The sequence below is a fragment of the Urocampus carinirostris genome, chromosome 8, assembly GCF_059441175.1.
Source record: "Urocampus carinirostris isolate Australia breed hairy pipefish chromosome 8, RoL_Ucar_1.0, whole genome shotgun sequence".
NCBI classification, from domain to species: domain Eukaryota; kingdom Metazoa; phylum Chordata; class Actinopteri; order Syngnathiformes; family Syngnathidae; genus Urocampus; species Urocampus carinirostris.
The window spans coordinates 2,893,230-2,919,112 of NC_142356.1; the positions used below are offsets into that span (position 1 = coordinate 2,893,230).

The window sequence follows — 25,883 nt, forward strand, 5'->3', positions numbered from 1 at the left end:
ATTTCTCTTTGGATTTCTTTCTTCCTTTTTCCCCCTCTCTCACAACTTTATATCTTTTGTTTCTCACGCTCTCTCCCTCTCTCTCTTTCTTTGTCCCGCCCTCTCTCCTTTTCCCTCCCTCTTTCTCTTATTTCTTTATCTCTCTTTTTCTCTCTCTTTAATCTACTAGTCCGGCCCCCCAACAGAATGTTTGTTCTATCGTGTGGCCCCCGAGTTTGACACCCCTGATCTACACCATGAGAGTTTATTGAGAATTTACATAACTTGTGATAATAGTTTTGAAGCATTTAACTTTTTACGCAAAGTTGAAGTGGCTCGGGCATCTGATAAGGATGCTTCCTGGACGCCTCCCTCGGGAGGTGTCCCGGGCATGTAGCCACCGGCAGGGGGGGGGCAGGGACGACCCAGGACACGCCCCTGCGGAGGATGGATGGATGTATAACAATAAGAAAAAAACAGTTATCCATTATCCCCAGTTATTGCACAATTTTCTTTGTACTCCGATGTCAGTTTAGTTTGTTTACTTCCGACAGAAGCGACAGGGCGACTCCTCATTTGTTTGCAGAAGACGGGATCACCTGTTCAAATGTTCTTCTTTGTGCACGCCTCGAAAAGAGCGCCACCACCGGACAAAGCCGTGCCGCTTTCATCACCAGAGACCACAACAATGGAAAGTCCTAACTAAGGTTCTTTTCATTTCCACAGTGGCTCTCATCAAGTAAAATCGACGTGAAAGTTGACAAAATGAAGCAAAAAGTAGATTGGAATTGACTAAAAAGGAGCAAAATGATACTTAAAACTAAATGTATTTGTCATGATTGCTGGTGCGGAAAGCCACGGGACCTGATTGGCCGTTGGACTCTTTTTAAACTCCCGTCTTCCGAAAATAACCCGTCAGACCGTCTGCGAACCTATGCTCTCAGCTAGGCAAGCTTTGTACTATCCGACATTCTCCTGCCCCGTTTTCTCCTGCCTGATACCTGTTGCCGACCTGTTTCTGCTTTTGCTCCTCCGTTTTGCCGGATCAGGACCCAAATGCGTGACGTTTCTCACACAAGCCCTCTTTTTTACAGGAAATGGGGAGTCATGCACGTTAGGTAGTAGTCTGACGTGGAATGATAGGAAGCCAGAGGCCGACGAGATCGATACCAATTGCCCGAGCAGATATCAGACAGGTGGGGCCGATACCGGACAGGACGGGACGTACAGGATTGATAACAAAACAGGCTATCGAAATAAAACAGGACAAACTAGACGGGAACGAAACTGGAAACCGATATTAAACAGGACAAAATAAACAGGAACAATACCGGACATGAAATACCAACAGGAATCAGGACCGAGTCAAAACCCACGTTTTGCGGGGCAGAGGTTCGTTGACGGACTGACAAAGGGTGAGTGAGAGCACTGAGCTTAAATAGGAGGGAAGCCAATCTGTCAACGAGCCGCAGCTGGCGCCACACCGGCAGGGCCAATTGGGCGCCATGGCAACCATGACATATTAGCAGTGGACCCAAATACATGGAAGCAGGAATCATGGCAGGGCGCTTCATTAGGATTGTATTTAATGACAAAATTATGAACAAAGTAACAAACGAATGGTCAATGAACTGTTGACAAACAGGGTTGGGTAGGGTTACTTTAACTTGATTACTTTCAATGACTTTTGGATGACTCCAATACCAAATATGCTCATAAAAGACAAAAGAAACTAAATATGAATCAAATGATGACTCACAACACGTGGTAAGCTTTCTCTCCTGGCTTTGATCTCTGTGATCTCCGGTAAAACGAACATCAAATGCGACAGAAACAAAATGAAAAGAAATCCAAACAGCTTGCCAACATTATTTTTGCCGTTACTCCCCAAGCATGCACAAAATTTAGTCATTTTATTCCTATTAAGTTTCTTTTGTCTTTTATTAGCATATTTAGTATTGGAGTAATCCAAAAGTCATTGAAAGTAATCCAGTTCAAGTAACCCTACCCAATCCTGTTAACAAACCATTCAAACCAAAAACCAAACCTCACAAACCGGGATGACACTGGAAAACCGTGTGATGGTGATATTGATGATGACCCATCTCATCTCATTAGCCGCTTATCCTCAGTAGGGTCGCGGGGGTGCTGGAGCCCATCCCAGCAATCATCGGGCAGTGGGCAGGGGACACCCTAAACTGGTTGCCAGCCAATCGCAGGGCACACGGGGACAGACAACTCGCTCATTCACACCTAGGGACAATTTGGACCGGCCAATCCACCTGAAATGCATGTCTTTGGAATGTGGGAGGAAAGCGGAGTGCCCAAAGGAAACCCATGCAAGCACGGGGAGAACATACAAACTTCGCACAGGAAGTCTGGAGCCGGATTTGAACCCACGCAGGAGGTTCCCATGACATGAACTGTGCCGCACAAGCGCTAACCACTGCGCCGCCGTGCTGTGATGATGACCCGACTAGGTATATTTGCAACCAGTCCTTATATACAGAGGGGGTAATCACAACCAGGTGTGGAGAGATAGGGCACAGTTATGTTTCGCTCCCTAAATGGTTGGCACCATCTGGGGTAACGAAGGTGGCGTGCCAGAACAAGACTTTTGTCAAGACCAGAACGGAGACAGGACCCACTTGTGTTACGTTTCTCTCAGTTTAACTGGAAGAAAGGAAAAGGTTGCCCCCACAATCCGGTGATCGCTGGGCAGGGGAAGCAGGTCGCTCTGAACGCGGAAGTGGGACTTCCGTGGCGAGCGATGGCAGTGTCAGGAATGGAAAAACGGGTCAGTAGCCGGGACAGGAGAGCAAAAACGCGGTCGGGGTCAGAAACGAGTCGTAAGCCAGGAGAGGAGAGTAGACGTGGTCAGGATCAACAACGGGTCGAAGCCGGGGGGACAGACTGGAGCAAAAACAGGTGAGAGTCGGGGTCGAAAAAGGCTTGCCTGGTGTAAACTGATGTTGGCAGATGGACTGACAAATGGGGACAGACGGGAGTGGGGTTAAATAGGGACAGGGAGCCAAGTACGAGGGAGTTGGCGCTAAAGGAGCGGGCAAAGGTGATACATATCGGTAATCATGACAACGTTATTGTCACAAACCAGATACAGAGACGGGACCCAATAGCGTTTGTTTTTACTCAGTTTTTATTGAGAAAGAGAGCAGCGCTTTCATCCACGATCCGATGATCATCAGTCACGGGTAGCAGCTAGCAGGAACGCGGAGGGGTAGTCGTCGACAGCGAGAAAAACAGGTCGATGGCCGGGACGGAGTAGCAAAACAGAAACAGGTCCAGAAAAGAGGTCAGGAACTGGTATCAGGCAGGAAACGGAGCAAAACAGGTCGATGGCCAGGACGGAGGAGCAAAACAGAAACGGGTCCAGAAAACAGGTCGGCAACAGGTATTAGGCAGGAAAACAGGGCAGGATAATGTCAGAGAGTACAAAAGCTTGCCAAGCTGAGAGCATAGGTTCGCAGACGGTCTGACGTCCTGCATTCTTCTTATGTTTTTCCAACCTTTTTCCAACCAGTTTTTCCCGGCCGACTGACTCTCACTGCATCGGACACCGGTCTTTGGTTCTGCCCTCACCGGGGGCGCTTTGAGGCCCGGTGACTCGACGCAATTCGGCGCTGAAACTGGGTCTACGGGCCAGCGGGTAAAGCAACCCGCAGGCATCGCGGTTTTCCGACGGAGCCGGTTTCGCCGCCCCGTAAGAACGTACCGATACTTTGCGGTGTCGGGAGGGTCCGGTCTCGGCCGGGAGCCCGCCTCGCCTAGCTAGCGCCTCGAAGACCTTCTCCAGGTTCGTGCTGTCCTTGGCCGAAGTTTCGAAGTAGACGCAGTTGTCCCCGAGAGCGTCCAGAACTTCGCTGCGGGAAACTTGTCTCCGACTTTCCTGCAGGTCCACTTTGTTGGCGCAGACCACCAAAGCCGGCTTCTGTTTGGATGGTTTGGCTAGTTTGGATTTTGCCGCCAGAATCTCTCGACGGAGATCGCAAACCTCTTCGAAGGAACTTCTGTCGTCCACGCTGAATACCAGTAAGAAAATGTCCCCTGCGCAAGAAAAGATAGGAAATTAATGGTAGTACCACAACTTGGTCGTGTCTCCTCTCTACCTCTTCAAGATGTGTGTGGGGCACTGGAGAGCGTGACTTATTAGAAAGATTTCAAGCATTTATGTTTCTCATTAGAATACCGGCGGGGTTTTTTTTCAATAGAAGTAGAAGCACAACTTGGTCGTGTCCCCTCTCTACCTCTTCAAGATGTGTGCAGGGCACTGGAGAGCGTGACTTATTAGAAAGATTTCAAGCATTTATGTTTCTCATTAGAATACCGGCGGGGTTTCTTTTCAATTGAAGTAGAAGCACAACTTGGTCATGTCACCTCTCTACCTCTTCAAGATGTGTGCAGGGCACTGGAGAGCGTGACTTATTAGAAAGATTTCAAGCATTTATGTTTCTCATTAGAATACCGGCGGGGTTTCTTTTCAATTGAAGTAGAAGCACAACTTGGTCATGTCACCTCTCTACCTCTTCAAGATGTGTGCAGGGCACTGGAGAGCGTGACTTATTAGAAAGATTTCAAGCATTTATGTTTCTCATTAGAATACCGGCGGGGTTTTTTTCAATAGAAGTAGAAGCACAACTTGATCGTGTCCCCTCTCTACCTCTTCAAGATGTGTGCAGGGCACTGGAGAGCGTGACTTATTAGAAAGATTTCAAGCATTTATGTTTCTCATTAGAATACCGGCGGGGTTTCTTTTCAATTGAAGTAGAAGCACAACTTGGTCATGTCACCTCTCTACCTCTTCAAGATGTGTGCAGGGCACTGGAGAGCGTGACTTATTAGAAAGATTTCAAGCATTTATGTTTCTCATTAGAATACCGGCGGGGTTTTTTTTCAATAGAAGTAGAAGCACAACTTGGTCGTGTCCCCTCTCTACCTCTTCAAGATGTGTGCAGGGCACTGGAGAGCGTGACTTATTAGAAAGATTTCAAGCATTTATGTTTCTCATTAGAATACCGGCGGGGTTTTTTTCAATAGAAGTAGAAGCACAACTTGATCGTGTCCCCTCTCTACCTCTTCAAGATGTGTGCAGGGCACTGGAGAGCGTGACTTATTAGAAAGATTTCAAGCATTTATGTTTCTCATTAGAATACCGGCGGGGTTTCTTTTCAATTGAAGTAGAAGCACAACTTGGTCATGTCACCTCTCTACCTCTTCAAGATGTGTGCAGGGCACTGGAGAGCGTGACTTATTAGAAAGATTTCAAGCATTTATGTTTCTCATTAGAATACCGGCGGGGTTTTTTTCAATAGAAGTAGAAGCACAACTTGATCGTGTCCCTTCTCTACCTCTTCAAGATGTGTGCCGGGCACTGGAGAGCGTGACTTATTAGAAAGATTTCAAGCATTTTTGTTTCTCATTAGAATACCGGGTTGTTGTTTTTTCAATAGGAGTAGAAGCACAACTTGGTCGTGTCCCCTCTCTACCTCTTCAAGATGTGTGCGGGCCACTGGATAGCATGAGTTGTTAGAAAGATTTCAAGCATTTATGTTTCTCATTAGAATACCGGCGGGGTTTTTTTTTCAATAGAAGTAGAAGCACAACTTGGTCGCGTCACCTCTCTACCTCTTCAAGATGTGTCTGGGGCACTGGATAGCATGAGTTATTAGAAAGATTTCAAGCATTTATGTTTCTCATTCGAATACAGTTTTTTTTTCAATTGAAGTAGAAGCACAACTTGGTCATGTCACCTCTCTACCTCTTCAAGATGTGTGCAGGGCACTGGAGAGCGTGAGTTATTAGAAAGATTTCAAGCATTTATGTTTCTAATTCGAATACAGTTTTTTTGCTGATGACATGAGATGAGATATCTGCACCGCTTATCCTCAGTAGGGTCGCGGGGGTGCTGGAGCCCATCCCAGCAATTATGGGGCAGTGGGCAGGGGACACCCTGAACTGGTTGCCAGCCAATCGCAGGGCACACGGGGACAGACAACTCACTCGCTCATTCACACCTAGGGACAATTTGGACCGGCCAGTTCACCTGAAATTCATGTCTTTGGAATGTGGGAGGAAACCGGAGTGCCCGGAAGAAACCCACGCAAGCACGGGGAGAACATACAAACTCCGCACAGGAAGTCTGGAGCTGGATTTGAACCCACACAGGAGGTTCCCATGACATGAACTTTGCCGCACATGCGCTAACCACTGCCCCGCCGTGCTGCCCCGAGATGAGATAGATATATACATATATATATATATATATATATATATATATATATATATATATATATATATATATATACCAAAAACGGAAAATATTCACTTATAGGACTCTGACCTACAAACTAATGCCAGCCACAGTTAATTTCAATAAAAAATATCAAATAAAATGAGCACAGTTTAAAAATAGGGAGAAAGTTTATTATAGCTTGAGTATACAATGAGACTGTATTTTAGGAACTAAATCGGGTGGGGAATCATCAGCATCATCTGCTGGTCGACTCAGTAACTACCGAATTAAATTCCAAACCAAATAAATATATTTTAAAGCAAATCAACCCCAAATTAGCCAGAAATATATACCGGACAATATGAATAAAATCGGAAATGCATAGTAACAATGAAAAGATACAGAATCTTGTAACTGTTCTGCCTTTGAGAAACTTATAGATTGGATTTCGGCGGCCCTTTGGTGGTTACTTAAAAACATGAAAAGAAATGTCAGTCATCTATTTTTAGAAACTGAAATCGACTGTAATCCATTATCACACCGTAAAGTACTGTTTTTTTCGGTTTTGCTTTTTGCCTTTATAATTACGGGCTACATCAGGGGTGTCAAACTCATTTTAACTCAGGGGCCACACGATAGAACAAACATTCTCTCAGGGGCCGAACTAATGAGGTAGGATGAATGAAAAGGAGAGATGGACAGAAAGAAAGAAAGAAAGAAAGAAAGAGAAATAAAAAAGTAAAATGAAAAGATAGAAAGAAAGAAAGAAAGAAAGACGGACAGAAACAAAGAAAGAAAGACAAAAGAAGCAACGAAAGAAAGACAAAGAGAAAGAAAGACTAGTAGATTGAGGAAAAAGAAAAAGAGAAGAAGAAATAATATCAAGAAAGGGAGAGAACAAGAAAGAAGGTGGGACAAAGAAAGAGAAAAAGTGAGAAAGAGAGAGAGAGATAAAGGAGAGCAAGAGACAGAGAATGTTAAACAAAAGAGATAAAAAGAGAAATAGTGAGAGAGAAGGAAAGAAAGAGAGAGAAAAAGAAATCCAAACAGAAATAGAAAGAGAGAAGGAGAGAAAGAGAGAAGGGGAGAATGAGGAGGTTGATGCAAGAGAGAGAGAGAGAAAAGACAGAGAAAAGGAAAAAAAGGAAGGGAGAGCAAAATAAGGTAAAAAGACACAGATAGAGAAAGAGAAGAAGAGGAACAAATAAGGAAAAAGAGACAGAGCGAGTGAAAGAGAGAGAGATAGAAGGTGAGAGAAAAAAGGAGGACGAGAGAGAGAGTGAAAGAGAGAGAGAGAACGAAAGAAATACAAGTACAGTATTTGTGAGAGGCGCCTGGCTTTGGCAACATCAAGTGGACCTATTTCAACCTGCAGCTCGTTTTTCTCTTGCGCTTCCCTCCGCTTTGTCTCGCGGGCCGGATTCATTCCCTTAGCGGGCCTGATCCGTCCCGCGGGCCGGCTGTTCGACACCTGTGGGCTACATCATCAGTTTCCTAGGAAACTATCACGATAAATACATAAATATATAAATCTGCCTTTTTGAATGTTATTTATATATTGCTTTCATGGCAAAAATTGCATTTACCAGTGAGAATGGATAAACGTCTCTTAGCCGGGAAATCCCTCTCCCTGGACGCATCCAGGACGTCAATCTGGTAGCTTTCCCCGCGTATCCGGAACAATTTTCGGACAAAATCCTCCGAAGTGGGCTGGTAGTCCTCCACAAATCCTTCCCGCAAATACCGCCTCAAAATGGAGGTCTTCCCCACGCGTGGCGCCCCCAAAACCACGATGCGTTTGCAGTTCTCGGGTTTCGTGGACGAGAAAGACTCGGAGGGTTCCTGGTCAATAGGGCGACGCCGATTCTGCCAGTGGAGGAGAAGAACCGCAAGCTGGTCCAGCGGAATACGGGTGGCTGCGCTCTCGCCGTTCGCGCCCTGCGTGGCGTCCACGCGCGTTCGGCGCTCGTTCTTTTTCGCGTGGAACATCCCGAAACTGATTTTGATCCCCGTGGAGATGTTGGGGTTTTGTGTGGCGGTTTTGTAGGCGAGTAGAATTTTGGAGCGGAGGGAATTTTGAGTGCGAAGGAGTTGCGGAGACGCGGAGGATGACTCGTCCATAATTTCCATTTTTTTTGTTAGTTTAGTTTGATTTTAACTTCATTATTTTCATTTTATATCATTATTATTATGATTTTACATTTATTTTTCTCTCTTTTATGCGCTCGACGAAGCGTTTCACTTCGTGTTTCCACTGTCCTGACAATTTATAGCGCGTCCTAGAGCTCGGTCACGTGATCTATCTACTACAGGGGCGGGGCCAACTTTCGGAGTCTCGGGCCACTTTGGGCTCCAAAATTGGGCCAGGGGCCCAGGTCTGGACACCTCATTTTTCTTATATTTTCTTATTTTCATTTCTAAAATTGTTTTAGATTAGAATATATAAATTTCGTTAAATTGGTTTTAAAACACTCAAAATGAAAGCAAAATAACTTGTTTTTATCACTTTAGTCTCGTAGTAATTTTGTCGTATTACTGTAGTATTATTTCTGTAGTTTTCTGTAGTCTTTTTTATATTATTGTACAGTATATTTGTATTTTTATACATTGTAGGGGTTTTTTTCATAGTCTTTCTATGTTTTTTATAGTAAGTCTTTAGTATTTTTGTAGTATTTCTGTAGAAGTGTTTCTGTAGTATTTTTGTAATATTATTGTACGGTATAGTTGTATTTTTATACATTGTGGGGTTTTTTTTCATAGTCTTTCTATGTTTTTTTTTATAGTAAGTCTTTAGTATTTTTGTAGTATTTCTGTAGAGGTGTTTCTGTAGTGTTTTTGTAATATTATTGTACGGTATAGTTGTATTTCTGACGTATTATTGTAATTGCATTTTGAAAGTACTGTTGTATTTAGTATTTCGGCAGTATTTTAATAGTATGTCTTTAGTATCTTTGTACTATTTCTGTAGTAGTGTTTTTGTAGTATTTTTGTTATATTATTGTACGGTATAGTTGTATTTCTGACGTATTATTCTAATTGCATTTTGAAAGTACTGTTGTATTTAGTATTTCTGCAGTATTTTAATAGTATGTCTTTAGTATTTTTGTAGTATTTCTGTAGTAGTGTTTTTTGTAGTATTTTTGTTATATTATTGTACGGTATAGTTGTATTTCTGACGTATTATTCTAATTGCATTTTGAAAGTACTGTTGTATTTAGTATTTCAGCAGTATTTTAATAGTATGTCTTTAGTATTTTTGTAGTATTTCTGTAGTAGTGTTTTTGTAGTATTTTTGTAATATTATTGTACGGTATAGTTGTATTTCGGACGTATTATTCTAATTGCATTTTGAAAGTACTGTTGTATTTAGTATTTCTGCAGTATTTTAATAGTATGTCTTTAGTATTTTTGTAGTATTTCTGTAGTAGTGTTTCTGTAGTATTTATGTGCTATTATTGCAGTTGTATTTTGTGGTATTATTGTTGTCGTATTTTTATAGTTTTATTGTATTTTTGTAGTATTGTTGAAGTTGTATTTAGGTCATATTTATGTAGCCTTTTTGTAGTATCTCTGTAGTATTTTTGTACCATTTCTGTAGTAGTTTTTCCGTAGCATTTTTGTACTATTATTGCAGTTATATTTTGTGGTATTATTGTTGTTGTATTTTTATAGTTTTATTGTATTTTTGTAGTATGGTTGAAGTTTTATTTTTGTCATATTTCTGTAGTATATTTGTAGTATCTATGTAGTAGTGTTTCTGTAGTATATTTGTAGTATCTCTGTAATAGTGTTTCTGTAGTATTTATGTACTATTATAGCAGTTGTATTTTTATAGGATCCATGTAATATTTTTATAGTATTATTGAAGTTATATTTTGTGGTATTATTGCTGTCGTATTTTTACAGTTTTATTGTATTTCTGTAGTATTGTTGCAATTGTATTTTGGTCATATTTCTCTAGAATATTTGTAGTATCTATGTAGTAGTGTTTTTGTAGTATATTTGTAGTATCTCTGTAGTAGTGTTTTAGTAGTATTTTGGTACTATTATTGCAGCTCTATTTTTATCGTCCCCATGCCGGATTTTAATAGTATTATTGGAGTTGTATTTTGAGGTATTATTGTTGCCGTATTTTTATAGTTTTATTGTATTTTGGTAGTATTGTTGCAGTTGTATTTTGGTCATATTTCTGTAGTATTTTTGTACTATTATTGCAGTTGTATTTCTATAGTAACCATGTGGTATTTTTATAGTATTATTTCAGTTGTATTTTGTGGTATTATTGTTGTCGTATTTTTAAAGTTTTCTTGTATTTTTGTAATATTGTTGCAGTTGTATTTTGGTCATATTTCTTTAGTTATTTTGTAGTATCTCGGTAGTATCTTTTTAGTATATCTGTATAATTTTTGTCGTATTTCTGTGTTAATTCTTTCCTCATATTTTTTTAGTATTACTGTATTTGTATATTTGTATTTTGAAGTATTTCAGTATTTTTGTAGTACCTCTGTAGTATTCTTGTAGTATTTCCGTATTAGTTCTTCTTTAGTATTTCTTATTATTGTTGTGTGTTCTAGTATTTCGGTAGTATTATTACTGTAGCACTTCTGGAGTAGTATGGTTGTATGAAAGTAATACTGTTGTAGTATTTTTTTAATATCTCTATAGTATTTTTGTCGTATTTCTGTGTTAATACTTCCGTCCTATTTTTGTAGTATTATTTCATTTGTCTATTTGTAATCATTTGAAGTATTTCTTTAGTTTTTTGTAGTATCTCTGTAGTATTGTTGTAGTATTTTCGTATTAGTACTTCTGTAGGATTTCTTATTTTAGATGTGTGTTCTAGTATTTTTGTAGTATTATTACTGCAGCACTACTGAAGTAGTATTTTTGTATAAAAGTATTATTGTTGTAGTATTTTTGTCATATTTCTGTGTTAATACTTCAGTCATATTTATTTGGTATTACTGTATTGGTGTATTTGTAATATTTTGAAGTATTTGTTTAGTATTTTTGTGGTATCTCTGTAGTATTTCCGTATTAGTACTTCCGTAGTATTTATTTTAGTTGTGTGTTCTAGCATTTCTGGTGTATTATAACTGCGGCACTTCTGGAGGAGTATTTTTGTATAAAAGTAATATTGTTGTAGAGTTTTTGTAGTACTATTTTCTTTTCACAGTTAAAGCAAAATAATACATTAGATCTCTGTTTTGAAGCACTAAACATGTATTTTTGTAGACAATGTGGACAAAACTGGTATTAATCAAATATTTTTTATTAGTGCTTTAGTATATTATTAACTATTGTTTATATTGTCATTATTATTTTCAAATTTTGGACCGGATTAGAACAGCTGAGGGGTCACATGTGGCCAGCGGGCCGTAGTTTGCCCACCCCTTTACCGATTGTTCAGAATGAAGCGAATAAGATCAATAGAGTTTACGATCCATGACTTAAAGCAGGGGTGTCAAAGTCATTTTAACTCGGGGGCCACACCATAGAACAAACATTCTGTCGGGGGCCGGACTAGTCGATGAAAGAGAAAGAAAAAGAGAGATAAAGAAATAAGAGAAAGAGGGAGGGAAAAGGAGAGAGGGCGGGACAAAGAAAGAAAAAGAGAGAGAGGGAGAGAGCGTGAGAAACAAACGATAAAAAGTTGTGAGAGAGGGGGAAAAGAAAAGAAGAGGAAGAAAGAAATCTAAAGAGAAATATAAAGACAGAAGGAGAGAAAAGAGAAAACAAAGTGCAAAGGGTATTAAGAGAGAAAGAGAGAAAAGGAAAAAAGGAAGTAAGAGCAAAAGAGGTTAAAAGACACAGAGGGAGAAGGAGACAAAGGGCAACAAAGGATGAGAAAAAGAGAGACACAGAGAGTGAAAGAGACAGAGCGGGAGAAAAGGTATGGGGGAGAGAGAGAGAGAGAGAGAGAAAGAAATTCAAAGAGAAATAGAAAGACAGAAGGAGAGAAAAGAGAAAAGAAAGCGCGAAGGGTAGGAAGAGAGAAAGAGAAAAGAGAGAAAAGGAAAAAAGGAAGTAAGAGCAAAAGAGGTCAAAAGACAGAGAGAGAGAAAGAGACAGAGTGGGAGAAAAGGTGTGGGAGAGAGAGAGAGAGAGAGAGAGAGAGAGAGAGAGAGAAAGAAATTCAAAGAGAAATAGAAAGACAGAAGGAGAGAAAAGAGAAAACAAAGCGCGAAGGGTATGAAGAGAGAAAGAGAAAAGAGAGAAAAGGAAAAAAGGAAGTAAGAGCAAAAGAGGTCAAAAGACAGAGAGAGAGAAAGAGACAGAGTGGGAGAAAAGGGGTGGAAGAGAGAGAGAGAGAGAGAGAGAGAGAGAAATAAATAAATAAATACAAGTACAGTGTCTTTGTGAGAGGCACCTGGCTTTGGCAACATCAAGTGGACATATTTCAACCTGCAGCTTGTTTTTCTCTTGCGCTTCTCCGAGTGTTGTCGGGCCGGATTCAATCCCTTACCGGGCCTGATCTGGCCCGCGGGCCGCCTCTTTGACACCTGTGACTCAGAGCATTAAAGCCCTTCGCACGTCGATTAAATGCACGCAATTTCTATTTAAAAGCGTTTTCTTCGCTACTGAAGGTAAAACGTCAGAATTGCAAACTCTTTTCCACCCTTAAATCAAGCTGCGCAGCACTGCGGAGTATTAAGGTACGTGCGCGTCATTGTCGGTATTACGGTAATTACGTGCCCACGGTTGCCAGGTGCTTTTGATGACACCCGGAAGATGCCGCGTTTCGAGGTGAACGCTAAAGAGGAAACTAACGTTTTTAACGAGCAAGTTTGTAACTAATTTCTCATTCATTAATTGATTTTACTCATTTAATCGTCTACTCAACTCTTCAGAATGTTTTGTATTTTCTGTTTTTCTTGAAATCCATACGTTATTGACACAAACAGCTCGTGCTACTATATCAGGATTACGCTTCTCTTTTATATTTATTTTATTTTCAAACCATAATGACGGTCAGGATATTCAACAGTGTATTTATTGTTAAACAAAATCAAAAGTAGTTTATGTAGGTTAGTGTGACTTTGACATTGCGTCGTAACGGTTAAACTGTTGCCGCTTTGAATCAAGACGTCAGCTTGTCCGCCATATTGGATGTGTCAATTTTACATAGAATGGAAAAGATTGTCATTGATATTGACATTGTAGTATGCAATAAGGTCGTATTTCTGGTCGTATTTCTGTGTTAATACTTCCGTCCTATTTTTGTAGTATTATTTTATTTGTCTATTTGTAATCATTTGAAGTATTTCTTTAGTATTTTTTCTAGTATCTCTGTAGTATTGTTGTAGTGTTTTCGTATTAGTACTTCTGTAGGGGGGGGGGGGGTGCTGGAGTCCATCCCAGCAATCATCGGGCAGTGGGCAGGGGACACCCTGAACTGGTTGCGCGGCCAATCGCAGGGAATTGTTAGAATATGATATCATGAAATTGTGAATGTGTTTAATTGCTGTTAAAAGTGTCAATAAAATAGTTCAAACACATGGCACTCTAGGGTGAAACATGCAATAAAGACTTTGAAGTGAAAAAAGGATAAAAGACGACTAAGAGAGATACGCAAAAAGAAATAGTTACTGCATGGATATCTTGGAAAATAATCATCTGTATTGTCATTGATAAGAATATATTGAATTTTTCTTTTGAACAAAATTAGACTTGTCACTTGGGGATGAGCATGTAATGAAATAATCTAAATACATATTAAGATAGCTAAGTAATATTGACAGGGCAATGCTTGTAGACTGGCCTGAATTGTATGTACATCAGAAACTAGCGCAATGACTTTGCAACATTGTGCAACTATAAGAGTTGAGAAATACTGTTCACAAGTATTTTTTTTATGCATTGGCATTTTGACGCAAGCTAAATATTAGAAAATTGGGACAAGAAGGTATTGAACTTAAAAATATGGAATATACTAGCTCTAAGCACGCCAAAACCTGTTAAAAACATGGAAAATTAAATAAAAGATGTTTTGAACGACAAAAATATCGCCCAAGAACAAGGAAACATTTAAAAATGATAAATCAGTGACAAAAGGGGGTGTTTTTATCTGGAAAGATGGAAAAAAAAATCAATATAAAAGGGAAAAAAGTATTTTGAACAACAAAAAGTACACCCCTCAAAAACTGGAAAAAATCAAGAAAAAAATGGGAAAATACAGAAAATCCCTTTGAAAAATCTGTCTCTTACACGGAGTCTTTTTAAAATATATTTATTAAAAAAGGGGGGGGGCTGGAATCAAAACAGAGGGAAAAATATTTTTAAACAACTTACAAGAAAAATGTACCGTATTTTCTGCACAATAAGGCGCATCTAAAAGCCTTTATTTTTTCCAAAAGCTGACCATGCGCCTTATAATACAGTGCGCCTTATATATGGATCAATATTAAGTCGCAAAGTCTTGTAACTAAGGCAAGCATCCGCCGACTAGATTTTCCCCCGAAGGCGAAGTCGTACGCGGTGTGTGCTGGGATTTATATACCGGCGTTTCATTTCCTAACAAATGTGTGAATCATCGTTTGAATCAGTCACTATTGGCTAAAGTTATTCGGAGGTAAAGGGGGCGGATCCTTTTTATTATTTACAGGCTCGCATGGGCTAAAGGGGCGAAACAAAGCCTGCAATTGGCCGAAAAAGATGAATGTGAATCACACGTTGGGTTGCACTACGGCATAGAGAAAACATTTTTTACTATTCTGTATTTGTAAATATTTGACTCTCCTGGATTGACTACACTCAGGGTTGTAAGAAGACCATGGTTACGTATCACCATGAACGTGATGGCTGCAAGAGAACTTAGGTGAGCTATGCGGCTTTATATTTTCCCGGTATCTTGTTTTAGAACGATCTTGATGTTTCTGTGATGAGTCTATTTTTAAACTCAATTCAATTCAAAGTGTTTTTTGTCATATGCACAGTAAAGAACCCCGTTTCCCTGCACAATCACATTTTTACTTTGCTGTCCACACAGTTGCCAGCAAAAAATCAAATGGAAACTAAGAAATGATTGGCATTTCTTGAATCCCAAGACTTTAACCTTCCGAATGATATTTGGAACGATGCGTTTGAGTGATTGGTGACATCGTACAGACACTGTTTCCGTACATGTCTGAGACACGTGTTTGCTTTTTTGCAAGGTTTGGGAATGTTAAGGGGGTAATCAGTTGGACTGAACTATCTGACTGTTTTGTCCCCGTTCCCATTGTGGCGCCTTATCATCCGGTGCGCCTTATGTATGGAAAATATAGGACCAAAAACAAATTTTGGGAGGTGCGCCCTATAACCCGGTGCGCCTTATAGTCTGGAAAATACGGTACATACATGTTTGAGGCTCATTACAAATTTGAGTCAAAATAATTCAATTGAATTCTGACGTGCATCTGCACATACAATACTAATCAATGCAAATAGTAATAATTGAGGACACGGCAAGTATTCGAAAATTCCCCTACAACATTACCTTCACCCTTGTGGCTCACGACTGTTTATCATTTCCATTCCAGGTTTGAAGGTTGAATAGTAACACGATCTCATGGCTCACCTTCCACGAGCTCAGTCAGCCGACTTGAGCAAAAATGCCCCTCCTGGTTCCCGGCGCTTCAGTTCCCAATCTCATTTAGGTGCGTTTGTTGTGGATTAACTGTAAGTCAGCGGCCTTGGAGCTGACGGTGGCCTGTTGTGTGCAGACATCTGGCAGGATGTTATGAGACAATGTTGATGCAATAGGTCACAAGACGTTGACTGAGCAAAGTCGGGGCCGGAAAAAACACTGTCGATTCCGGGAAAAAATGCTTTAGATTCTGAGGAAAAACATTGCGTGATCTTGTTGAACGCAGTATAAATGCCAGTGTCTCTCGGAGAGACTTCGAACGTGGATGAATGTTGCTGAATAAAGATAGTTCCCTCTCTGCCATATTTCTGTCTCTGCGTATATTTTGGGACGACGTCCTCTCCAAAATAACTGGGGCTGACTTACAGTTAATCCACAACACGTTCCCTTCGCAGTGCCTTAAAAAAAGTCCTGACATTCCATTTATCGCGTCCCATTTTTTACAAGGTTCGTCTTCGGGATGTGAGCGCTTTCAGTGCGACGACAAAGGGATGCTTCTTCCGCACAGCATCCTAGGGAGCTTGGATGGCTTTCGAAAGTATTTGGAGACGAGAGGAGACACCGAGGTGACTTCATCTAAAACGAGACTGTCGAACCTTTCAAAATCTTGAACGAATCTCATATTTTTTCCAGCTGGTGAAAAAAATACCTCATTCTAGAAGAAAGCCGCCGTCCCACGGTACGCATCATCTTGAGGTTGTGCAAAACCAACGAGAAGTTCCGGCAGGCCCGAGGAACTTGCAAGCAAACGCCCTGCATCACTGGAATCACTACGTCAGGCAGCGCAAACGCCAGCAAGACAATTTATCAGGTGAGCACTTCGAAAAATTCACGGTCCAAGAACAGTGTCAAGTTCATCGAGACATTTTTATACCATCAATACCAAACACGGAGGCACAGATGTTTATTTTCCAGCTGGAATTAGATAGATAGATAGATGGATATTTTATTCATCCCCGTAGGGAAATTTACACTTCCAGCAGTATCCTTTTGTTGTTTATTAACAGATTAACAGGATGGCCTCGGGGTGCTGTGTTGTAGTTTAGCAACAGCGGACTGGATGACGTCACACACTAGGCCAAAAGTTTGATGTCCCTGCAGCAGATGGAAATCTTTGTGCCCAGGGTTACACCACCTGGTGTTCACGAAGATAGCGAGTCCGCCTCCTCTCCGCTTCTCGCAGGGTTTTGTGTCTCTGTCTGCCTTAACAGCGCTGAAGCCGGGTAGCTTCACGTTAGCGTCCGGGATGCTAGACGTGAGACACGTTTCCCTAAAACACAGCAAACTGCACTCCCTGTACGCTTTGATGTTTTTCACCAGAACAGCTAGTTCGTCGGTCTTATTTGGTAGAGAGTTCACATTTACCATGATTACGGACGGTACCGAAGGCTTATAACGCCGTTAGCCGCTTAGCCTTCACCTTTGCTCCGGCTCTGCATCCACGAGAATTCTTCAGGGCAAGGAGTTGATTCCTCGAAAAAAGGCATTTTTGTGCGTTAAAACCCATAACCATAGGATAGAAAGTCATCCAAAGTGTCGTTGTCAAACGGGACGAAAAACACCAAAGATAGAAGCAGACAATAAAAACAATAAATCACAAAAAGAGCAAAATAACACTGAGCTGCTGGAAAGGCTGCCGCTCGCAGTGGCGCCTATAAGCGTTTGGTGTCCCTCAGTCTTGCCAAACATTTTATTTAACTTGGGAAACCCTTAGTTACATCTATGTCTCTTATATAAAGGGGGTTGGGGGGTGTTTGGATACTATGCAGAACTCTGGGACATGGCAAACATTTCTTATCTCTGTCTTACATGAGAAAACTGCAAAACATTGAACATTACTATTAGGCCTTAAATAATAATATAATAATAATAATTTCCTTGTATTGTCATTCTGTGTAACAATGTACACAGAACGAAATGTCGATTGCACCTGACCCGTTGTAGCGAGCCGATGCAGCCGCAGCCAACAGAGGGCGCCGCCGACCACTTTTTAAGTCTTAGGAATGACTCGGAGCCCTAGTGTGTAATATTTGACCACTAGATGGACCTGTTGTCTAATGTAGACTGAAACCATTGCCGCAGCAAGACGCGAGTCAAACATGGCAACCACCTTAGGTATGAATTTTACTATGTAAAACAGGGGTGTCAAACTCATTTTAACTCGGGGGCCACACGATAGAACAAACATTCTGTCGGGGGCCGGACTAGTAGATTAAAGAGAAAGAAAAAGAGATAAAGAAATAAGAGAAAGAGGGAAGGAAAGAGAGAGAGAGGGCGGGACAAAGAAAGAAAAAGAGAGAGAGAGCGTGAGAAACCAAAGATAAAAAGTCGTGAGAGATGGGGGAAAAAGGGATAGGAAGAAAGAAATCCAAAGAGAAATAGAAAGACAGAAGGAGAGAAAAGAGAAAAGAAAGCGCGAAGGGTATGAAGAGAGAAAGAGAAAAGAGAGAAAAGGAAAAAAAGGAAGTTAGAGCAAAGGAGGTTAAAAGACACATAGAGAAAGAGACAAAGAGCAACAAAGGAAGAGAAAAAGAGACACAGAGAGTGAAAGACACAAAGACAGAGTGGGAGAAAAGGGGTGGAAGAGAGAGAGAGAGAGAGAGAGAAATAAATACAAGTACAGTGTCTTTGTGAGAGGCACCTGGCTTTGGCAACATCAAGTTGACATATTTCAACCTGCAGCTTGTTTTTCTCTTGTGCTTCTCTGAGTGTTGTCTCACGGGCCGGATTCAATCCCTTAGCGGGCCTGATCTGGCCCACGGGCCGCCTGTTTGACACCTGTGATGTAAAAGAAATACAAATGTTTCGATCCTGTGATTTAAAAAAATGACATTGGTATGATCGTTTATGTACTTTTGCTTATATCTAAATACATTTTGTTTTTGTACTATTAAGAGGCACTAAATATTACGCACTGCCCCTTTAAGGTAGCATACTACATGTTATATCAGTGTTAATCATAAGCAATTGTGCTATGACTGATTTTTTTTTCCAGAAAAAATACTTTCAACTCCTTGGCTTGCTGGAAATGAAAAAAAAAAAACTCGAGCCAGCTCAAATGGGTTGGAAGAAGATTTGATTTGTAGTTTGAAGGTATACCACCTAACTTCTAGTACAGTTTTTCTCGAATGGTGGGTCGAGACCCAAATGTGGGTCACTGACCCGTATTGAGTGGGTTGCTGGACTTTGCCATGGCAGACGAAGGCTAAGAAAAGAAAAATAACTGAGGGTCGATGACACTCCTTAAAGATAGATGGCGATAATGTGCTGCAAATGCGATTTTACCCTCGCCTTTTTAACCCACAGAAGAAGATCGATAAAGTTCATTTACTCATGTTGAGCATGGCCAAACACAGATACAGAATATATGAGAAATTGGTCTGATTATATAGAAAACTGCTAAATTGAAGCATTCTGGAATGAATTAGAAGTGTAGCAAATTGAGTATTCATGAGACACTGTATTATTTGACCACCAGATGTCACTGTATGGTGTGGCGCTGTTGTGGAATGTGGATAATAACTAATGATAAGTATGCAGGCGGATTACTTTCACGAGATATCTTAATTTTATTTGAGAACACTATAGAACGTCGGGAACTTTGAACGTGTCCCGAATGCAATAAAGCGCGTTCCCTTTTTGCCATATCTTCTCTCTGCGTACTTTTTGGGGGCAACTTATTTTGGAGAGAACGTCGTTGGGCGTCGCCCCAAAAAATACGCAGAGAGGAGATATGGCGAAAAGGGAACGGCTACTATACAATGGTCAGTCTGATTTCAGAGATTCTGATATTCGACTTGGCACTGAGATTTAGGCAGTCCAAAGACCAGATCCCTAAAGGATACTAAAGGATACACTGGTTTATTCAAATGAACTTCTTTCAAACCACAAGTAAAATGTAGCTGTTAGCCTTTCAATTATACCTCCACATCTTCTCTTTATTTGCCGATTCCACCTGTATCCAGAGCTCCTCAGCAGGCCAGTCCAAGACTTACTGATGAACCAAGATTACGCGTTCAAAGACCTTCAAGAGCAGAGAGAGCTTCTACGACGAACTTTGCCCCTCATCCAGTCCGGCTATGTACGTTCCCATGACTTTTTTTTCCTCATCTGGATCTTTTGGTTGTTAAAATATTCAAATATGTCAGTGCTCATGTTTAGCCGCCACTATGATTTGACATTTAGAATACTAAAACATAGACATAAAATCTTGAGTCCTACCTCGACTTCAGCCAAAAGACAGAATATGTATTCAGAAGGTGAATGTCCACTAACTTTTGTCAATTTTGGGCGAGAAACTTTCTGTCAGCTCTTAGCTCATCTCATCTCATCAGCCGTACCGCTTATCCTCATTGGGGTCGCGGGGGGGCTGGAGCCCATCCCAGCCATCTCCGGGCAGTGGGCAGGGAACACCCTGAACTGGTTGCCAGCCAATCGCAGGGCACACAGGGACAGACAATGCATTCGCTCATTCACATCTAGGGACAATTTGGAGCGGCCAATTCACCTGAAATGCATGTTTTTGGAACGTGGGAGGAAACCGGAGTGCCCGGAGGAAACCCACGCAAGCACGGGGAGAACATACAAACTCCGCACAGGAAGTCTGGAGCTGGATTTGAACCCACGACAGGTTCCCATGACATGAACTGTGCCGCACAAGCGCTAACCACTGCGCCGCCGTGCTGCCCAGCTCTTAGCTCAGAAACCAAAATATTAAAAGAGCCATATTGGACAAAAAAACTCGAAAAAACGAATTCCCTGGAGCCGCAAAAAAAAAAGCCTTATATGCGCCTTATAACTAATGCATTTATCAGCTATAGTAGCCTACTATCTTTGAGTCAGTTAAATGCATTCTGTGGAATTCTAAAAAGTTGCCTGCCCAGCCATAAAGTTGTCTACCCCGTTTTTCACAACTTGAAAGACAATAAGATGACTCATCGCAAAAAAAACATCGCTGTTTTCCATCTGTGTCGTCCGCTACAAGCCACGTGAACTCTTTCCACGATGCTTTTAATGTACGTTTACGTTTTGTAGCGTCATCAATTTTGTTAGCTTCTTTTGAATCTTTTTCTTTTGAATGCACGTGGATATTTATTTACTGACAACTCTGAAAAGTTGCCTGCCCAGCCATAAAGTTGTCTACCCCGTTTTTCACAACTTGAAAGACATAAGATGACTCATCGCAAAAAAAATGTTTTTGCAAAGTATTAAGGATTGATAATTGGAATATATAACAGAACAACACTTTGAAATTTTTTATAAATCTACTTATAACATTTATTGCATGTATATGACATCGCTGTTTTCCATCTGTGTCGTCCGCTACAAGCCACGTGAACTCTTTCCACGATGCTTTTAATGTACGTTTACGTTTTGTAGCGTCATCAATTTTGTTAGCTTCTTTTGAATCTTTTTCTTTTGAATGCACGTGGACATTTATTTACTGACAACTCTGAAAAGTTGCCTGCCCAGCCATAAAGTTACCTGTCCCGTTTTTCACAACTTGAAACACAATAAGACGAGTAATTGCAACACTTTAAAATTAAGTTTATTATGAATCCTCTTATACCCGGAGCTACCCGGAGCAATCCGGGTTCAACGCCGCTAAACAGAGACACGAAAGCCGGGGGGAATCGGAGAGGAGGCGGACTTGCTAACACGAGGTGGTGTATCCCTGGATTTTCACAAAGAAAAGATTTCCATCTGCCGCAGGGATGTCGAACTTTTGGACTGGCGTGACGTCATCCACTCCTCTACAAGCACCCCTAGGGCATCATGTTCATCTGTTAATAAACAACGGGGTAGACTGCTGGAAGTGTGAATTTCCCTACGGGGATGAATAAACTATCTATCTATCTATCTAAATTGGGGTCGTGGCGAGAGGTTGAGTTATATTGTGATGCCGCCCCTTTAAAAAGGGCGGAGCTTGCGCTGTGCACGCCTCCAAGTTGGAGCCTCTACCACAGGAAACACAGGAGAGACAAAAACTAACAGAGGAGAAATACAACGAAGTAGTTGAAATTTAATATTGAAACATTTTAACAGCTTTGGAAAACACTAAAAGATTTTGTGTCGTGTTCATCCTCCTACAGAATTCATATTAAAAGAAAAAACGATTTAGTCCCCAATATTTTTCAATTTACAAACGTTTTCGGAAAAGTGCCAGGGAGCCACCCGGCAGTGCTCAAGAGCTCCATGCAGCTCCTGAGCTCTTGGTGTTGTTAGGAATTGAATATATTAAAAATGTATTGTTTACCAAATCGTTCGAATTGGTTATCTGACTCCATTAACCAAACACAACTTACGCCTAACAATGCATGCTCGTTTCTTTTTGGGAAAATATAGAGACCGGCATTTCCACATGGGGGCAGATTTAATTTCTTAATCAAATTAACTAAGTGAACACCATCGAATTAGCTGAATTGGTGTCACTCCAGTCTTCGTCGAGCCTCTCTCTCTCGTTCTCCCTCGATCTTCTCTCGACCCACGTCTCTTTGCGAGCTGGTGTGCCGGCTCCTCCCATGGGCGGGCCAGGAAGGCCCCCTCACATCGATGTCTGAAATGGTCAAAACATCCCGAGCGTTTCCACGTCATCAGGGCTTTGTTCTCCAAACGTTGCCTGCTGTCCCGCTTCATCAGGGCCCCTCTCTGTCATCGGATGTGCTGATTATCTTATCAGCACTTGTCCCAGTTCCCGTTGTTTCTGTAAACATCATTTTCACAAAGTTGCAATGACCTGCTCCACAGCTCAGCCAGTGAATATCTTTTGCATTCAATGTAATTTGTATTTGATCGTACAAAATCCCTTATAGTCAAATGTATAAAATCCTTCAGTGTTCATCTATATCCAGGTTGTCGAGAGTTGGGTTAGTCAAAAAAAAGCCTGAGTAGATGAGCAGTTACTTCAAAGTATTTATTACAGAATATTACGGGCACGTATGAGTTAGAGAATTGCTGCAGAAATTCACAAGACTAATATGGCTGACGATCACTTTTATACTGAAAGGGCGGTCCAGATATGCTTCTAACTGTATCAAAGTGGTTTTATATGATCACATTTAAGATCATATTTGGTTACAAAACACATGGCTCGTTAAAAAAAAGTTTTAATCATGCTGTTAAGTTTATTTTGTTTTAAGTATTGGACACCTGCAAAGAGATTTTCCAAGATGCCAGTTGTTTGGTCCCCACACTTTTAGAGTGGATCTGCTTTTGTAACCAATGAGATTGAATAAAAATAAGAATCTCAGGGGAGGGTGTCAGAAAACGGAATGGAATTCTCCTATCTGAGGACCTTCTCCCTGGCCTCTTTGCTAGTGTAAAATCCCTTGATGTCTTCTCTCCCTATTCTGAGTGCCTACTACACTTTAACATATCTCATGGCTAATTTTGAACTTAAAATTACGACCAAATATGAACTTGTGGCCAAATTTGAAAAAAAATACTTGAATAGGCAGCACGGCGGCGCAGTGGTTAGCGCGTGTGCGGCACAGTTCTAAGGTCTTTGGAACGTCCTGCGTGGGTTCAAATCCAGCTACCGGACTTACTGTGCGGAGTTTGTATGTTCTCCCCGTGCTTGCGTGGGTTTCCTCCGGGCACTCCGCTTTCCTCCCACATTCCAAAGACATGCATTTCAGGTGGATTGGCCGGTCCAAATTGTCCCTAGGTGTGACTGAGCGAGTTGTCTGTCCCTGTGTGCCCTGCGATTGGCTGGCAACCAGTTCAGGGTGTCCCCTGCCCACTGCCCGATGATTGCTGGGATGGGCTCCAGCACCCCCGCGACCCTACTGAGGATAAGCGGTGCAGCTAATGAGATGAGAATACTTGAATATTATAGACAAGAGATTTTCAATCTTTCTGATTCCTTTCAGGGCCACCGAGTGGGAAGCGAATTTTGGAGTCAACCGCAAAAATACGGAAACGAGTTGAGTGGCATCAGAGCTACCCTGACCCGAACGGAACAAGGCATACGAAAGCCTGTTGCTATTATCGGACAACCGCAAAGCATACTTCAAGAAGCCGGTAAAGTAATGGGTCTAGCGCCCCCTAGGGGCTGTCGACATTGGCTCTCCCCAGTAACTCTCTGACCTGTTTGTGATCGGGAAACCTTCTGGTTTCAGGAATTTCTGGCCCTGAGATTCTGCGCCCAGCTTCTCAGATTTTGGACCTGAGCAAGGAAATGCAGCAACGTGCCCTTCAAGAGGTCTTGCAGGGCTTGGAAATCAACAAGAAGGTAAGGAGGAGGTCCATCTGGTTCAGCACCATAGTGGAAATCCGGTTCTGCTCCAATCGTAGGACCTCAACAGACTGGAGGTGATCGGGTCCAGCAAACCTGCCGTAAAAGAGCGCCAAAATCTGTTCATGGGAGGGGAAAGGAGCATGAACAGAAACCAAGGGGCTAATACTTTTGAGAACATGTGAGTAATGACAGGCCGTGTCGAAATTCTTTATATTTTGACATAGATTGATAGATATTGTCAAGTCGTCATTTTTATTTGTGACGCCCTTCATCACAAGAAGTCTCAAAGAGCTGCACAGACCACAGACTATTATGACACCATCCCCTGATCTAACACCTACATGAGGGCAAGGAAAAACCCAAAAAACCTCAACATGAGGAAAATAAAGAAACCTAGAGAAGGGACCACACGTGAGATCCATCCCCCTTCAAGGATGACCAGGCGGCATGGGGCGAAATTTAGCAATGTTGCTAAGATGGAAAAAAGCTGTTCTCGTGATCGTCTTAACGTGTGTCTGAAAGGACAGATCGGGGTCAACTATGACACCTACATTTTTAACTCTGGGTGATATTCCATTTGTAAATGTTCAGAGCGGTTTTGGAGGACAAGTCACGGCATTTAGATGGACCAATAACTAGCATTTCGGTCTTTTCAGAGTTAAGGCGCAAGAACTTGAGTGACATCCATTCTTTGATCTCAGTGAGGCAGGCCTCCAAATTTCCACAGTTTAGTGTGGCAGATTCCTCCATCGGAAGATATAGTTGAGTGTCATCTGCGTAAGAATGGAAACTGCGAATAATATCACCTCATGAAAGCATGTAAATGCTGAAAAGAAGGGGGCCAAGTACTGAACCCTGCAGAACACCACAAGTAACACTAAAGGGCTCAGATGCCATTCCTCCATATTTAACACATTGTGTCCTGAGAGGTAGGATCTGAACCACAAGAGGACGGTTCCTGAGGGACCAATCCATTTTTCCAACCGTTCGAGGAAGACATTAGGGTCAACGGTATCAAAGGATTTTACCTGCAAAAATGTTTTTGAAAACTTCTGAATTGTCAGAAACACTGATGCCCTGCAGTGGCATCATTTGAGCCCAGCACAAATCGTCGACTCAGTTTAACTTTTTTGAGTCATTTGTTTATCCATCAAATTACTTCATTTCTTTTGATTATTTACCGTAAATTCTGGACAATAAGCCGCTACTTTTTTCCCAAATGTTCAACCCTGCGGCTTATTCAGTGATGTAATACTTCTAAAGGCCGCCAGCGGCGCTCGAGTACAAAAGGTAAGATTTAGACCGGTGGAATATATGCGCCGAGGAAGACTGCAACTTCTTGGCTTGTGCATACAATAAATTAAATTGACGTAAACATACCCTCATCATGCAAAATGCAAAAAGAAAGGCACATGACGCAGCTTTCAAGCTAAAAGCAATCGAGCAGTCCGATAAAGAAGGAGCGAGCGTGTTGCCAGCGCGTTTTGGAATAAATGAGCATGGGACGACGTCTATATGATGAAGTTTCTTTCAGACACTGAGGAAGACGACTTTGACGGCTTTAGTTCTAAGGACGAAGATGAGGACGGCACGGTATGTTTTTTTAACAGACCCATTTACTGTGTTGCGAGCGTGTTGCTAGCGTGTTGCCACCTGTCACAGGCACCGTTTGGGATGAAAGTTATTATTATTAAAGCTTTGAAAACTCTCGGCGTATCATCTTTCTTTGTAAATATGTCTAACCATGTAAAGTATGTATTTGCAACTGTATATTTTTGTAATGTCTT

General features: G+C 41.4%; 2 protein-coding genes across 5 annotated transcripts in view; one reads left to right on the plus strand and one right to left on the minus strand.

Annotated features, from left to right (window-relative positions):
- mycbpap (mycbp associated protein) overlaps window positions 1-25,883 on the plus strand; it is a 52,165-nt gene that overhangs the window by 19,700 nt on the left and 6,582 nt on the right. The window contains exons 1-8 of one of the 4 annotated variants that reach the window (XM_088341334.1): window positions 12,878-12,976; window positions 15,751-15,867; window positions 16,305-16,423; window positions 16,491-16,668; window positions 19,823-19,938; window positions 23,729-23,879; window positions 23,978-24,090; window positions 24,153-24,274. In XM_088341334.1, coding sequence (XP_088197460.1) covers window positions 15,780-15,867; window positions 16,305-16,423; window positions 16,491-16,668; window positions 19,823-19,938; window positions 23,729-23,879; window positions 23,978-24,090; window positions 24,153-24,274 — 887 coding nt within the window. In that variant the 5' untranslated portion in view covers window positions 12,878-12,976; window positions 15,751-15,779. Of the gene's footprint in view, window positions 1-12,877; window positions 13,016-15,750; window positions 15,868-16,304; window positions 16,424-16,490; window positions 16,669-19,822; window positions 19,939-23,728; window positions 23,880-23,977; window positions 24,091-24,152; window positions 24,275-25,883 lie in introns of those variants that run through there. The other 3 variants (XM_088341333.1, XM_088341335.1, XM_088341336.1) reach the window with 3 other exon arrangements.
- Window positions 3,119-8,350, minus strand: rasd2b (RASD family member 2b). Its single transcript, XM_088342902.1, has 2 exons — window positions 7,816-8,350; window positions 3,119-4,044 (listed from the first exon to the last, which is right to left on the minus strand). The coding sequence occupies exons 1-2, from the start codon at window positions 8,348-8,350 to the stop codon at window positions 3,542-3,544; spliced, it is 1,038 nt and encodes a 345-aa protein (XP_088199028.1). The 3' UTR covers window positions 3,119-3,541.